This window comes from Agelaius tricolor, unplaced genomic scaffold (genome assembly GCF_023055355.1).
Source record: "Agelaius tricolor isolate 1412-34295 unplaced genomic scaffold, bAgeTri1.0.p SCAF_4, whole genome shotgun sequence".
NCBI classification, from domain to species: Eukaryota; Metazoa; Chordata; class Aves; order Passeriformes; family Icteridae; genus Agelaius; species Agelaius tricolor.
Genome location: NW_027269264.1, coordinates 41,160,858 through 41,175,486, shown reverse-complemented (window position 1 = coordinate 41,175,486; position 14,629 = coordinate 41,160,858). Strand labels below are relative to the sequence as shown.

At 39.2% G+C, this 14,629-nt stretch overlaps 1 protein-coding gene across 2 annotated transcripts in view; it reads right to left on the bottom strand.

Moving 5' to 3' along the window:
- Nucleotides 1-14,596, bottom strand: part of DHX29 (DExH-box helicase 29) — a 29,811-nt gene extending 15,215 nt beyond the window's left edge. The window contains exons 1-15 of one of the 2 annotated variants that reach the window (XM_071425408.1): nt 14,397-14,596; nt 11,893-11,966; nt 10,979-11,092; nt 10,290-10,419; nt 9,251-9,393; nt 8,138-8,263; nt 7,568-7,694; nt 7,138-7,299; nt 5,547-5,712; nt 4,452-4,575; nt 3,427-4,023; nt 2,581-2,724; nt 2,310-2,486; nt 1,552-1,692; nt 94-238 (exon numbers count right to left, since the gene is read on the bottom strand). In XM_071425408.1, coding sequence (XP_071281509.1) covers nt 94-238; nt 1,552-1,692; nt 2,310-2,486; nt 2,581-2,724; nt 3,427-4,023; nt 4,452-4,575; nt 5,547-5,712; nt 7,138-7,299; nt 7,568-7,694; nt 8,138-8,263; nt 9,251-9,393; nt 10,290-10,419; nt 10,979-11,092; nt 11,893-11,966; nt 14,397-14,568 — 2,542 coding nt within the window. In that variant the 5' untranslated portion in view covers nt 14,569-14,596. Of the gene's footprint in view, nt 1-93; nt 239-1,551; nt 1,693-2,309; nt 2,487-2,580; nt 2,725-3,426; nt 4,024-4,451; nt 4,576-5,546; nt 5,713-7,137; nt 7,300-7,567; nt 7,695-8,137; nt 8,264-9,250; nt 9,394-10,289; nt 10,420-10,978; nt 11,093-11,892; nt 11,967-14,396 lie in introns of those variants that run through there. The other variant, XM_071425410.1, reaches the window with a different exon arrangement.
- Between the last annotated feature and the right edge of the window lie 33 nt (nt 14,597-14,629).

Genomic DNA, 14,629 nt, shown 5'->3' with positions numbered 1-14,629 from the left:
TACTTCATTATAGAAGTAGCAGAAAGCAGTGGAAAATAAATCCAAAGGACAACCCCAAGTACATAAACTTCTTAAGAAGTGGACTAGAAGTACCTAAGTATGCAAGCAACTCCAAAATAAGTTCAAGGTTGATCTTGTAGGGGTTCATATATAAGATAGCCTGCTGTGTACGATTGCTATACTTCGAATAGTAAGGAGTCAAATTGATACCAGATCCAGACTGGATTGAGATATACTCCTAAAAAACAAGAGTAAGCAGAAAAAAAAAATCACATTCTTAGTATTTTAGAAGAACATAAAGAGCAGAAGGTGAATTTGCCATTCACTTGAAACAGAGACTGGGACAAGAGAAATTTAACTAATTTCCCACCAAAACCTGTGTGAGTTAGATTAAATCACAACCGCTTACATAATGTGTAGAAGTATCTACAACTGTTAAATGACATTTCAGATTTTAAGAAAAGGTAAATATTAAAGTCTCTCCAAGAGGTAAACAGCCCCCAGGGTCCATATCTGGCATTCAACTGGCATCAGTTCAAACTGGGATAACAAGATGTATACTCTTCTTTCAAAACTCCTATTTTTGGGTGTAAGAAACGAGTTTCACCTTTCCCTCTCCCTTACTTCACCCTTCTCAACTAATGCTTGCAAGGAAAATTAAGAATGAACTAGGTGGCAACTCCTGCAATGTTTTGGTACAGGAAAAAAGAGTTAGCAGGAGATATATACATTTGATTTTTTTCTAGACATCTTACATACATAGCATAGTTTCTAAATTAAGTGGCACTATTGTAAACTACTTCACTGTTACTCAATACACTTAAGGAAGCTTGACACCACATATCCTTCCGTACTGGAGGAAAACAATCAGAGCACACCAGACTATTTTTCAACATACATGTAAGTGCTTGATTGTAGCAAGATAAATTTTCAGAAGTTTTGCAAAGCAAATCAGAGCAGACAGGTATCTTCCAAAAAGTACATAGTCTAGATTAATAGCCTAAGTTGCCAAAGTCAGATGGCACTGATAGAATTTCCCCTTCAAGAGTTTTGATCCAAAAGCATATACAGCTGTCACTGCAGAGTACCTAAAGATTAACCATAACATGTTAAACTAATGAGGTCTATACAACAATCTCAGGTAAATCATCTCATTGGGCATGCCAAGTTGGAGGATCTTGGGAGTTTTTTAGCTAAGGAAGGATAAGGCCTTTTCTCTTCTGTTGTGAAGTTCACTATGTAGGAGAATTCTTTGGGGAAAATGGTTTCCCTGCTGCTGCTTATACATCCACAGCTGGTAATCTACAAGAGACCTCAATGTCAAATACAGCAAAATCAAGACAACTATATAGGAGTTGGAGCAGCAATCAAAAGGGTAAAGCATTCATAAACATTAGTAGGAGTGCCATTGTGTCTGTTTTTTATAAACTGAATATCAAATATACATTTGGTATTTTACAATCCAACCACAATAAATTCAAAGGAATCAAAATGATTAAATAAAAAAACCCCCAAAAGGTTCCAAGACAAAACTAAAAATGCCTGTTTCACCTGGTGCTTTGTAGTGCTTCCTCCTTTACTGGTAAAATTTATTGTTACTTCTTCCTCCTCCTCCAAAAACTTCTGACAATATTCTGAGTCCTTCTCCAGAATATAGCCAGTTGCTTCAATTACATCTTCAACATGGAAAATCTTTAGTGAAAATTCAAAGAAAAAACACGAGGCACATAAAAAACTAATCAGCAACTTTTTTCATTTTTTAAATCTTGCATAACAAAGTTGACCAGGGCCTTAATGTTGTAATAAATCTTGCACATTTCAACTTAAACTGTCATGATTTTTGAAAACCTAATCTTGGAGCTGCTAAAAGATTGTTAATGGGCTTCTCCACCTGATCACTACATAACCTTTACCATAACCTACATAATATGCATAAGAAAAACTTATGCGTATTACAACTTAAAACTTATGCATAAGAGTGCAGTGGCAAAGTTACAGGGGGTGTGAGAAGAATTCTTTAATGCTTTCCTTTCTACCTAAGTTGAACAGAGAAAAATCAAAGTGTAACTGAGGGACTGGCTGTAATCAATAAATCCATCACAAAAAATAGTACAGCTATGTACTCCAAAGCCCTGAAGCTATTCTATATTTTCATAAAAGAAAATGGGCTACAAGTCCTTGAAATACTTGTTGTAAGATCTGTATTTCTGGTGAAAAAAAAAGTGATATATTGTCTAGATACTAACTAGGCAAACACTGTATACATATATACAAAGTATCCTGCATAATCAAAATAAACATCTACCTACCTCAACTGGGTAGCTTCTCCCCGAGATCCTTAAAATGGGGCAGTGTGAGAAATAGCTGGAAAACTTCTCACTGTCTACAGTGGCACTCATTAAAATCAGGTGCAGGTCTGAGCGTTTATGCAAGATCTCTCTCAGAATAACTAGCAAGAAATCAGACTGGACACTTCTTTCATGTACCTAGAATTAGAAAAACAGATCTATAGCAAGAATTTAGTACAGATCAAGGCCCAGAATAACTGTAATTTCTGCAGAATAGTAAAGAACTGATAACCTCATCAACAATAACATGAGATATACTTGACAGGAGACCATCTTCTTGAAGTTTCCGAAGCAGGACACCTGTTGTACAGTACAGCAGTCTGGTGGCTTCTCCTGTTCTTGATTCCATACGAATTTGATATCCACACAGGGAGTTCTTAAGAAAAATACATTAAAAATATGGAATAACTTAAAATAACATATAAGCTAACAACATTCAAAATTAGGTGAAATTTAGTAGTCGTCAGATTCAGATACAAATTTGCTAATTAAGTAGCATAGTGAATGACTGCCACACTTCCTCACAAGTACTTTACTTTGCTGAGAAAGGAAAAAATAATGGAATTTACCCAGAGTGGCAAAGAGCTGATAAAAGCAGGGTTGTTTTCAGGACTCTGACAGTTTCACAAGTATTTTTGTACAAATTGCCCTAACAAATACAGCCCTTCGGCTTTCTTCAAGTAACAAAATAACTTATGCTGGAAAGGGCCTCTCTCAAAGCAGGGCCTCACTCAAGGCCAGACTGGATTGTTGAGAGCCTAATTTGGGGGCCTTTGCTTCATCCTTAGTGGTAGTGACACAACAGACCCTGGGCAATCTGCTCAAATCTTTGACCATTCCATATATGAAATACTGTTGCTTTATATCAGCCTCTGAAGAATTTAGGAATCATATATGGACATCTACAGGTTCACAGGTGACAAGAGAAAAAGAAACAACTGACATACCAAGAAGTCCTTTTCAAGAGAAAATAACATCTAGTTGTTTGGTTGGATAAGAAATAATGTTCTCACTTTTTGTCAACAATCCAGCCCCCTGTATTTGATCAAGACAACAAAGGAATTAAGACACTTCTTACTTTTCCTCCTGGTCCTGATTCACAGCCTAGCTCTTCACAAACCCTTGTTGCCAGACTCACTGCTGAGATTCTTCGGGGTTGTGTGCAAACAATGTTGCATTTTTTTGACCCTTCATCTAGCAACAAGTCTTCCAACAAGAAATGGGGCACCTGGGTACTCTTCCCACTGCCTGTTTCACCAGCGACAACAACTACTCGATGTTTTTTAAGAGTTTCTACAATTGAGTATCTGTGCTTAAACACAGGTAACTCCTGCCTCTCTTTCATAAGCCTCTGGTATCTAGAGGAACTCTGCAGCTTCTTGAACAAATTCCTTGAAGGTTCCAAATTATCGGCATCTGAGGTCTCAAGGGAGAGACTGCTGAAGTCCTCATCAGGAACCAAGTTTTCCCAGGAATCTTCAGGACCCTCAGACAGTCTTGGCTGGTTTTCAGACTGTAGCTGCTGCTGCTGCTTCAGTTTGTTTAACAATTTAGCAATAAAGGTATCACGTGGTTTGTTGGTTTCTATCTTGCTTTCCTCTTCCTTTTTCCTTTCGATATCCCTCCATTCTAGCCAGACATCTCGGTAGGTAGGAGGCAGCAACTGATGAACTGACTTCCAGTGAAAAAAGCAGAAAAAATTATATTATGTACTACTTAGTAATATCACTATTTTTAGTATTTTATGTGTAAACAAACTCAAATGTTAAAAGATTTGACAAAAACCAAATAGGAAACCATTCTAAATACAGAAACTATGAAAGCAGTAAAATAAATGTCAACAATATGTCTTTATTAGCTTTCAGTTTTCACAAGTCTGAAAGTATAGCTTTAACAAAAAATTCTTTTCTCTATGCTGCAAACCATACACACAATTACATAAAAACTTGAGATATGTATGGAATGAGAATATGTAACGGAAGCAAAGAATTTAATGGGAAATACTACATGAAACTATTTTTAGAACACAACTATAGATACTATAGCAAAAAAGTACAAAAGCAGATTTGAGGCCAAGAACAGTAATGCTGTTAAGAAACTTACCTGTCCTTTGGTTAAATGGTAGAGCGCCAAAGTAGCAGCTAGATGTTGTGCTTGCATACTATCTTCTGTTACGATTGTAGGACACATTGCCATTACATCATCTGATGACTTGATAATCCTGACCCTTAAAGAAAAATTTCAAAAGCGGTTATCTCAATTTTCCGCAACCAGTATAAACAGAAAATACCTGTACGACATAACATTTTCAGCAAATATTCCAGCAGTGAATTTGTGGGTTTTTTTTTTCATTTTACAAACATCTCCATTTTCTTCAAGTCAGAAGCATTTATATACATACAGATTACCACTAAGGTTAGGTGCTTTGGAAGAAGGACCCAATGTTTGTGTGCTTGTAACTATTTAGGATAGATCAAGATGACATTCAACAGCCTACCAAGATGCAAACACCTGTTTAACAGATAAACAGCAGTCAGAGCAGGAGCCAAATTTCTCATATTCTTAGGGATGGCAGTCTGTTAGTAGTTTTTAGCTTGAGCAAGAAAACAAGCTCTGTTACTTGGTTCCTTCAAGAAACATTACTTATTTATAACTTTGTGTCTGCTTTACTCATATATGGTAATATTCTATTCTACCACTTTGTATTTTAGACTTGATTTCTAAAATAAATTTAAGATAGCGCACTGTTTTGATAAATTACCATAAATTTATGGTAACTTTGACACAAATTCTCAACTTCCACTTTATTTTAAACAATTTTCAGAAGGGTTTTGGTATTCATAAACTTGAATCTCTGATTTAATATGTTACTTTGAATAAGAATACCAAACATAAGTTGTTCAAATCTATTTCACAAGGGTGCTTCAGACTAATCTTTCATTCAGCAGCACGCAAATAAAAATAAGATTCTAGTGAATGAACCCATAAAGCAGGGATAAGGGTTTTTTGTGATTTTGTCTAGGCTAAGCATCACTTTTGCAGAGCTATCCAGAGTAAAATACCTCCCTGATGGACTAACAAAGGGTTTGGGTTAAACACTGTATTGATATAAATCTCTGTCAAAAAGAGAGAATTGACGAGATATTTTGTTTTCAAATGAACCAAAAGGCAAATGTAAAGATTACAGGAAATACATACCTACATTTCCAATATTTTCCAACGGGAATTTTTTCGAAAGAAGGATTTGGGCTCTTCGGAAAATTCTTTCTGCACCAATCAATCAAAAACTGTTTTGGAGATTTACCAGTCCAGCTTCGAGCACTATAATCAAAATTTCTTATATCTAATGGATCTCTCCTTTTCACTGTAAGAACAGAAAAACACATTCTAAATCCTCCTAAAATCTATTTTACAGTCCTTTGAAGAAATTTTTACCTTTTATTCACATGTATTTTACTAGATAGCACAATTTTCTGAAATATTTTGCAGAAATACAGGTATTGATGCTACATCACAGAAACTTCTGCTTTTCCTACAGAAGTATCTGTCAGAAAATTAATGACAGTATTTTGTTATCTTTGATCATCCAGTAATTTTAGAAGTTTCATTAAAGTCTGGTTATTAGAAAATGTTTTAACAGTTTGAAGATTTATAACGAAAATAGTTTAAAAATATGAGTGTGAGACTGAAACAGCAACTAGCCCTACAACTGACAAAAAATAAAAAAGAAATCTAATTTTTAAGACATGACAGCATGACAAAAATAGCTTTCAATGTAATCTGCTAAAACAAGTACTGATCCTTTAAAGTCAGCTTGGTCAGTGAGACAGACTGTATGCAGATGACACTCAGTGGGAGTGTTGATCTGCTGGAGGGCAGGAAGTCTCTGCAGAGGGATCTGGACAGGCTGGATCATGGGATGAGGCAAATGGTGTGAGGTTCAACAAGGCCAAGTGCCAGGTCCTGCCCTTGGGTCACAACAGCCCCAGGCAGTGCCACAGGCTGGGGCAGAGTGGCTGGAAAGGACCTGGGGGTGCTGGTGACAGCAGCTGAACAGGAGCCAGGCTGTGCCCAGGTGGCCAAGAAGGCCAATGGCATCCTGGCCTGGATCAGCAATGCTGTGGCCAGCAGGGCCAGGGCAGGGATTGTCCCCCTGTGCTGGGCACTGCTGAGGCCTCACCTCCAGTGCAGGGTCCAGCTCTGGGCCCTCACTGCAGGAAAGGCACTGAGGGGCTGGAGAGAGTCCAGAGAAGGGCAATGGAGCTGGGGCAGGGGCTGGGGCACAAGTGCTGTGAGGAGCAGCTGAGGGAGCTGGGGGTGTTTATCCTGGAGAAAAGGAGGCTCAGGGGTGACCTTATCGCTCTCTACAGCTGCCTGAAAGGAGGCTGTGGCCAGGTGGGGGTCAGTGTCCAGGCAACCAGGGAACCATTGCCTCAGTCTGCATCAGGGGAAGTTCAGGCTGGACATTAGGAGGGATTTATTCACAGAAAGAGTTGTCAAGCATTGGACTGGGCTGCCCAAAGAGGTGGTGGAGTCACATCCCTAGAGGCATTTAAGGAACAACTGAACTTTGCACCCAGTGCCATGGTCTAGTAGACATGGTAGTTTTTGGTCACAGGCTGGACTCAATCTCAGAGGTCTTTTCCAAGCTAATTGGTTCTGTAATAGTCCACCATCCTTTCCCACAATTGGAGCTTGTTCACTCAGTACTACAACCCTAGCAAAACAAGAACTAATTCTGGAAATTTGTGGTATGATTCAAGCTTGTACTGAATGACTTACAACCCACCTTTGTCTTCCTTTGCAGCACCATCAGGTTTTTCAAGCAAACTCAAGTTCAAAGTGGTTTCTTGAGGTTGAGATGAGGGAGTTTTTTTCTTTTCATTTTGCTGTTGGTTTGAAATCTTTATAGCTGGATTAAATACTGGATGTTCCTCAAGTGCTGCCATTTCTGTCAGAGAGAGAATATAACTTATACCCATGAACTGCTTAAAAACCAACTGTAATAATTCATACTGCGTACCCAAAACCAGGACTAGTGAAATTTTACTGACTTTTTAGAATTTGTCCAAGAAAGAACAGATTCAGAAAAGCCTTCATTTCACGAAGTGGCATAAAAGATAACAAAATTATCTTCAATTCAACCTGACTCCAAGATTTAATTGCTAAACAAACATGCAGACCAGAAAATAAAACACAGGTAACTTGCATAGCTCTACCTTGCTGAATTCTTCTTATTTTTTCTTGTGCTGCCTTTTGGCCTTGCTTGTCTTTGTCTTGCTTGGAGATGCTTGCTTGTTCTTTTGCTTCTGAAAGCTTGGCAGACAGATGTATATATCTCTCATTCTATTTCAAACAGAATTATTAATTACAAGTTGAATACGGTATGCTTGTCACTTTCAATGACCTTCATGATACAGTGCAGTTTTTTTACCCTTTATACCAAGCTTATGCGATGAGTTTTTATTTAACTAACAGTCAAAGTCTCCCAGAATTTGATAGTAACTCACTCAATCTCATGGAAATGTATTTTAAATTTTTCTTTCCCACACAGGACATTCAACATTTTCAATGCAGTACAAATAATAAGGGAAAGGAAAACAACTTAGAAAAGAAGAAGCTTCAACAGGTTTTCCTTCAGTACTGTGATACATAACTGGTAACATAAAAAAAGTTTTCAATCCCCAATTTATAACACGCAAATTTGTAACAAACAGATCCACTATATGTGGATGTACCAGACATATCCGTTTTTAGAAAGACTCCCATAAAGCATTATTCTGTCTTACTGGGTCAAATTTTTCTTCATCTGTCTCTTTCACAGACTCATCCTTCTCTTCATCACTCTGTTGTTCAGCGTATTGCAAAATCCATTCTTTCATAGTCAATTCTTTCTCTTTCCTCACATTTGTTTCCTAAGAAGAGCAATATAAATTAAAAGTAATGATAATGTATGTGAAAGCAATCCTTTCTTCTGCCAGTACCTAGGAACTACTATAAAGGTTTTATATGTAATATATATACACACATATATATACACACACATATATAGATATATATACATATATATACACATATGTATAGATATATACATATATATACATACATATATGTGTATATATATATATATATACACACACACACACATATATATATATGACGTGAAAGATAGCTTTCCCAACCAGGGTGAATATCCCACTATACATCCAAATAGATCTTAACACTAGAATAACTATAATTACTATAAGGAATGAAATAATTTGCAGGGCATCTTTTTGGTTTAGATTTAATCTGAATTAAGATTAAATACCCACAAAAATCAAAACACTGACAGTACACAGGCAAACTGAAACCCTCATAAACCATAGAGAGTGCCACATATACATCAACAGAATAAACCCATTATAGGATAAAATTAAGAAATTAAGCTATAGAATTATAGAATGGCTTGTGTTGGCAGGAACCTTAGAGACATCAAGTTCCAAGCCCCCTGCTATAGGCTGGGAGACCTTTCACTAGGCCAGGTTGCTCAGAGCCCCATCCAACCTGGCCTTGAACACTGCCAGGGATGGGGCATCAGCAGCTTCTCAGGGCAACCTGTTCCAGTGTCTCATCATCCTCAGAGAAAAGAATTTCTTCCTGATACCTAATCTTATATCATGAGATTCCCTGTGCTTTGCCACAAAAATGAGCTCTGAAGAACCTTCTAGACTCCATAGGAAAAATACCTTTAAATTACCATTCCACTAAAATTAAAATGCAGATGACAATTATTAATCACACAACATTTTCATAAGCTTTCCACACAAGTGCTGGAAATCAATGCAACGCCTGTATTTTAGAAAGTTTTATTGTCTCTTCCCCCATGACCCAAGTAACTACTGATTAGATTCTCAGATTACCTTAGTTCCAGGGCCATTTTCTTTCTTTTTGTTATCTTCTAAGTGAGGTGGCATTCCACACTTTGACACATCAGAACAAAATTTTGCTCTAGGTTTCTGTTGCTGTTCTTCAAATTGCTGGCTAAAACCTTCAGGCAAGGCATCTTCAAAATAAAAAGAGAAAAAACGTGTCACAGGAAATAATAATAATTACAGAAAAATACCTTAAACTCTGTTGGGAACCAACTAGAAGAACACAAATAATAAAGCCTCTTATTCGGCCTTATCATAAAGCAGAGCAATAGGGCTCAGGAGCTCCATCCCTGGGTAGGGACCGGGTGCCTGAAGCTGGCTCGCTCATGCCAACGCCGCGGGGCTGCCATCTAGCCAGCATGGTGATTATCAGCTCTATAGTGATTGCAAGCTCTCAGGATTTCAGCTCTGCTTGCTAGGTAGTGGTGCCCTGGGCTTGAGGCTGCAGCAGACGGAGAAAGAGAAGGCGCAGGCTGTTCCACGAAGATGGCTTTATTTGGGGAGGTCCGTGAAGGGTCTCTGCTCTTCTTCTTTCTCCCCTAATGGGGTACAGCATGCTTCTTTTATAGGGTTGGAAAGGATCCAAGCTTGACCAATGCGTAAGGGGTTAACATGACATTGCCTTATAGGGTTACAGAGATAGGTTAAGGGGTGGAGGACAGGAAAACAGGAATTTTCTTTTGCTGTTTCAGCATTCCTATTGTTCATATCCTCCATGGTGCTTTTCCTAAATCTATGGGGTTTACTACACACAAACTCAAATAAAAGTTAGGCTTTAGCATTATATAAAATAGTATATTTGCTCATTGGACATTCACAGAACTCCAAATGTAGGAACGGGAAGATCCCAAGACTTCATGAACTAGAATACAGAACCAGTCAGCTGTGCATGCAGGAGAGGAACACTGTTGCAACTACTAGTCTTAGAGGAACATTGTATTTAATTACTATTGTGAAGTAATAATGCTACTGCTTAGCAGGTCCTATTTCTCTTCTGTCAAAAACTATTTTCTGTAACCATACTCACCATTGGGAAGGTTTAAACAAAGCCAATCAAGTGCAGAGTGGAGATCACCCCCATATAAAAGCGTATTTTTCATTGCTTCTTCAATGTGCTCAGTCTTGAAAGAGAATCTTTGTAAAGCCATGTATACATCCTATAAATAAAAGAGCTAAAAAGATTAGGATTTAATCTAGCAATCTAATATAGGCTTCCAAAGTTCTATTTCCCACATATCGAAAAGCCAGCATTAAAGGCAACTAAACACCGTGCATTAATGTAACAGAAAATTCTGTTTTGCAGAATTTATATTTTGTTTTTAAATATGCACGCATAAGTATCAATAAATCTATATTCCTGCCTCTCTCTCCACAATGTGTTTCCTAGCTAAATAGATACATACCTCCAATTTTCCAGATATATAGAGTAAAAAATATAGGAAACCTAAACCATTCAGATTATTATTATTCCTCTATCTTGTCTAAAAGCGCTTGATTTTAGTTCCTGAATCCATAAAGATGTGCCTTTCTTAATAAGCACACTCCTTGATTTCAGTGACTAATCACTAATCTAACTACTGAAAAGCATGCTGTACTGGCTTGTGCCACACACAATACAATTATGTAATACACACAAGTGGAATATAACACTTGATAAAAATTACAAAAGACAAACTATTCTAAATGAATAATGAAAAACAAGATTTTGAACTGTACCTGTAGTTTCTTTGCAGTTAGTCTTTTGGAAATCATTCCTTTGTCCTCATTTTGGTTTTTATGGTTATTAATCACATCGATAATCCTTTTCTCCAAATTACCATTTATCATTACCTGCAAAGAAAAAATTAGCTGATTAAAGCTAAACTCTGGAAGTTTTTATGACATGTCAATGCACTTCATGACTAAGGACGTAACAATGCAGAAATCCCTCTGCCACTCAAAATCAAGTATTTCAAGCTTTCTGTAAGTAGCCTAAACATCTCTTAAGAAAAGGACACTTTTTCTTCCGCAAGCTATACTCTTTCACTTGAAATAGAAGAGTTCATTCCTTATTACCAAGAAAGCAAATTTACCTTTTAAAGGAAATTTATTATGTTAAGGGAAATACTGTAAGCAAAATAAAATATTACCAAAAAAAACCCAAGGCCTTTCTCCTCTGCTTACATAAAGTAATTTGAATATCAAGATGCAATCTGTGATATCCTCCTTTCAAAACACCTTTAGAAACAAATTTAGTATAATAATTCTAATATTTGAAACTTTTCTAAAACATGAATCTATCTGTAGTTGCTACTAAGTTTGTTATATAAAATCTATATCCTTTCTCTGACAGGAAGAAAGGTCCATATGCACAGCAGAAGCCAAGACCTAACTCCTAAAATAGTCTTGCATGCAAAGTATTATTTGTTACAAAAAAAAAAAAAGACATTATCCTACTGTGGTAATTCACCCCTATTATTTAAAGGACACTCAAAACCCTAAACAAAATCAAACTCTCAATGGTCAATTGTCTCATATATTAATGTAGTTTATATGCACAACCTAATACTGAAAAAGATCTGAAGAAATATTTACTCAGCTAAAGCAGTACTATGAAAATCAAAGTTGTTTTATGTAAAGAAGATACTTGCCTTAAGAACAGATTTATCTAGATTTGCAGCAGCATTGGAATCTGTTGTTGAACCAAAACTGTAAGTTTTTGGACCTGCAAATTGCAAATAACCATCAATTACACAAAACCCACAGAGAAAATTGTTTAACATAGCTAAAGCAGCCCTAACATAACACAGGTTAATGCAAACTATTACACTAACTTGCCAGAAACTTGCAGGTTCTTAACAAAAATAATCAAGAAAGGCCTTGGACAAGGAATAGTGAAGAGGGCTATGACAAAATATAAAATTCAAAGGGTATAATGTGAGGAAATTGGATTGACTGCTCACTCTCTGAACACTGAAAAAGGATTGCCAAATAGGGAAGTAAATGGTAATTTCAAAACAAAGTAAATGGCAGTTTCAAAACAAGCAAGGCTGTCGAGGATTTTTTATTACAAAGTGCATAGCTATGTAACAGAACCTTTTGCCACTAAAGCCAGGGACAGTAGATATTTACTGAGGTCCACGGGCAGAGAGAACAGCTTTGCAGTGAAGAAATCAACTGACATAGGAGAGCATTGAAAAAAGAACTACATATGCTTCAGGGAGACCCCTACATGTCTGATTTGTTCTTACCTACGTATCTGCTTTTGTTCCTTAGCTAGGAGAGAGCACTGGCTTACAGAAGCCTTTGGTCTGCTCTGGTCATTGCTAAATACTTTTCATTTAACAGGTACTAAAAAAAACCAAACTCTAATTCACAAAACTATTTATTGTCTTTAGAATGACAACACACAGCTTGCTGTAGAATTCCATCACTTTCAGAGCATGTGTACTGTGTCTGGTACTGCACAGGCAGAAGGAAACTGAGCAAGGCCACAGCTTCCACCACCCTGGGCAGCTGCATGCTGCTCCAGGAGGCACAGCTACCTCCCAACAGGTGGGCTGGGCAGCTCATCCGTGCTGGCCTGCCTGCAGAACAGCTCTGGAAGGGCCTGCTTTGAGATCACACCAGATTTTGGTAACTGCGCTTCAGAAAAAGTACGGTCCCCTCTGATCAGGGGATACAAACAGCTGTCAGCACTCAGGATCTACTCACTGGCACTTACCAGTGGGCTCTTTAAAATATAAGAAATTAGCTTTCACTTACACTGACTCATTTTTCACCACAGTATACAACCTGAGAGAGAAACAGGTTATTTTCTGAGGAGGACTGAGCACCATGATTATTGGAGGAATGGAGGACACAAGAAATACACAGAGCCCACATTTGTAAAAGCAGAATGCATGAATAGGTTCAGGAAGCTTATATTACCAGACTACAAGACTTCTTAACTAGTGGGAAACTCAGATGCCCTGGCTATTTCATGATTCACCCATGTCAGCAGCAAAAGCTGTTCTAATGTTATATGGTATCTGAGCTACTTCTGGCAAATCTGGCTTATTAAAAATAGGCATCCCACAGTGCTTCAGAATAATAGTTTTTCAAACTGCACTCCGAACAGCCATCCATCATCTTATCTAACACCACAGAAGTGCCTCCAGCCCTGTAACAGGTCTTTCAAGACAGAAAAAAACACCCAAAATAATCCCCAATCTGCAATACATTGATTTTGGTAATATACCAAATAAATACATCAGAATCTCTGAGAAAGTGCTGTCCAAACACTTCCCTCACAGGAACTGCTGATAATCTAATAATAAGACTTTCTGTAATTAAACTCAACACATCGATCCCACCAAGACTTATCTGCTCAGTGACACCCCTGAGAGCAGAATCACAGAATAGCTGCAGTTGGAATGGACCTCTAGAGATCATCCAACCCCATACGGCAGGATCACCTAGAAAAGGGGACACAGGAATGAATCCAGGCGAGTTCTGCATGTCTCCAGAGAGGGAGACTCTGTGACCTCCCTGACAGCCTGCTCTAGTGCCCTGCCACCCTCAGTGTACCGGAGCTCTTCCTCTTGTCGAGGTGAAACTTGTGTTACAGTTGTGCCTACTGCTGTTCATTCCGGACACCACTGAAGAGAGTCTGGCATCATCCTTTTGGCACGTATCTTTGAAATAATTATATACATTTATGTGGGCCCCTCTCAGTCTTCTCTGCACTGGCCCAGCTCCCTCAGCCTCTCCTCATGAGGAGCCGCATCACCTTTGTGATCCTCCACTGGACTCCCCGCATTTGCTCATCGTCTTTCTTGTAGGAGGAGCCCACAACTGGACACAGACACCAAACGTGGCCTCATCAGGGCCGAATAGACGGGGAAGAGTCCCCTCCTTTGACCAGCTAGACAGACAAGGCAGGCTGTAGCCAGGCCCAATCACATCAGGAACGGACCAATTCCAGCTGCCTCTCCCGACGCTGGGAAACACCAGCCCCAATGGCCGGCCTCTCCTGGTACAGCCACAGTCCGCGGCAGCCGCACCCCCAGGGGCTCCCTGAAGGCACTGCCCCTCCAGCCATGGTACCCTCAGTCCCCCTCCGGCACAGCACAGCGGGGCACGGCCGCTCCCGGGGCTCCGCGGGCAGCGGTACCTTGTTTGACACGCGGTTCCTTGGAGGCGGGTGCTGGTCGCGGCGGGGCGGTCCGGCTGCCGGGCTCCGCGGCCGCGGCCACCCCGGCCTGCGCGGCGCGGGCGCGGGCGGTGGCGGCGGCGGCCGCATGAGCCGCGCTGCCCGCGCGCTGCTTCTTGTTGCGGCCGCCCATGGCACCCCCCGCCCAACATTGCGCACGCGCACATCCGGGTACGGCGCTTGGCGCGCCGCCG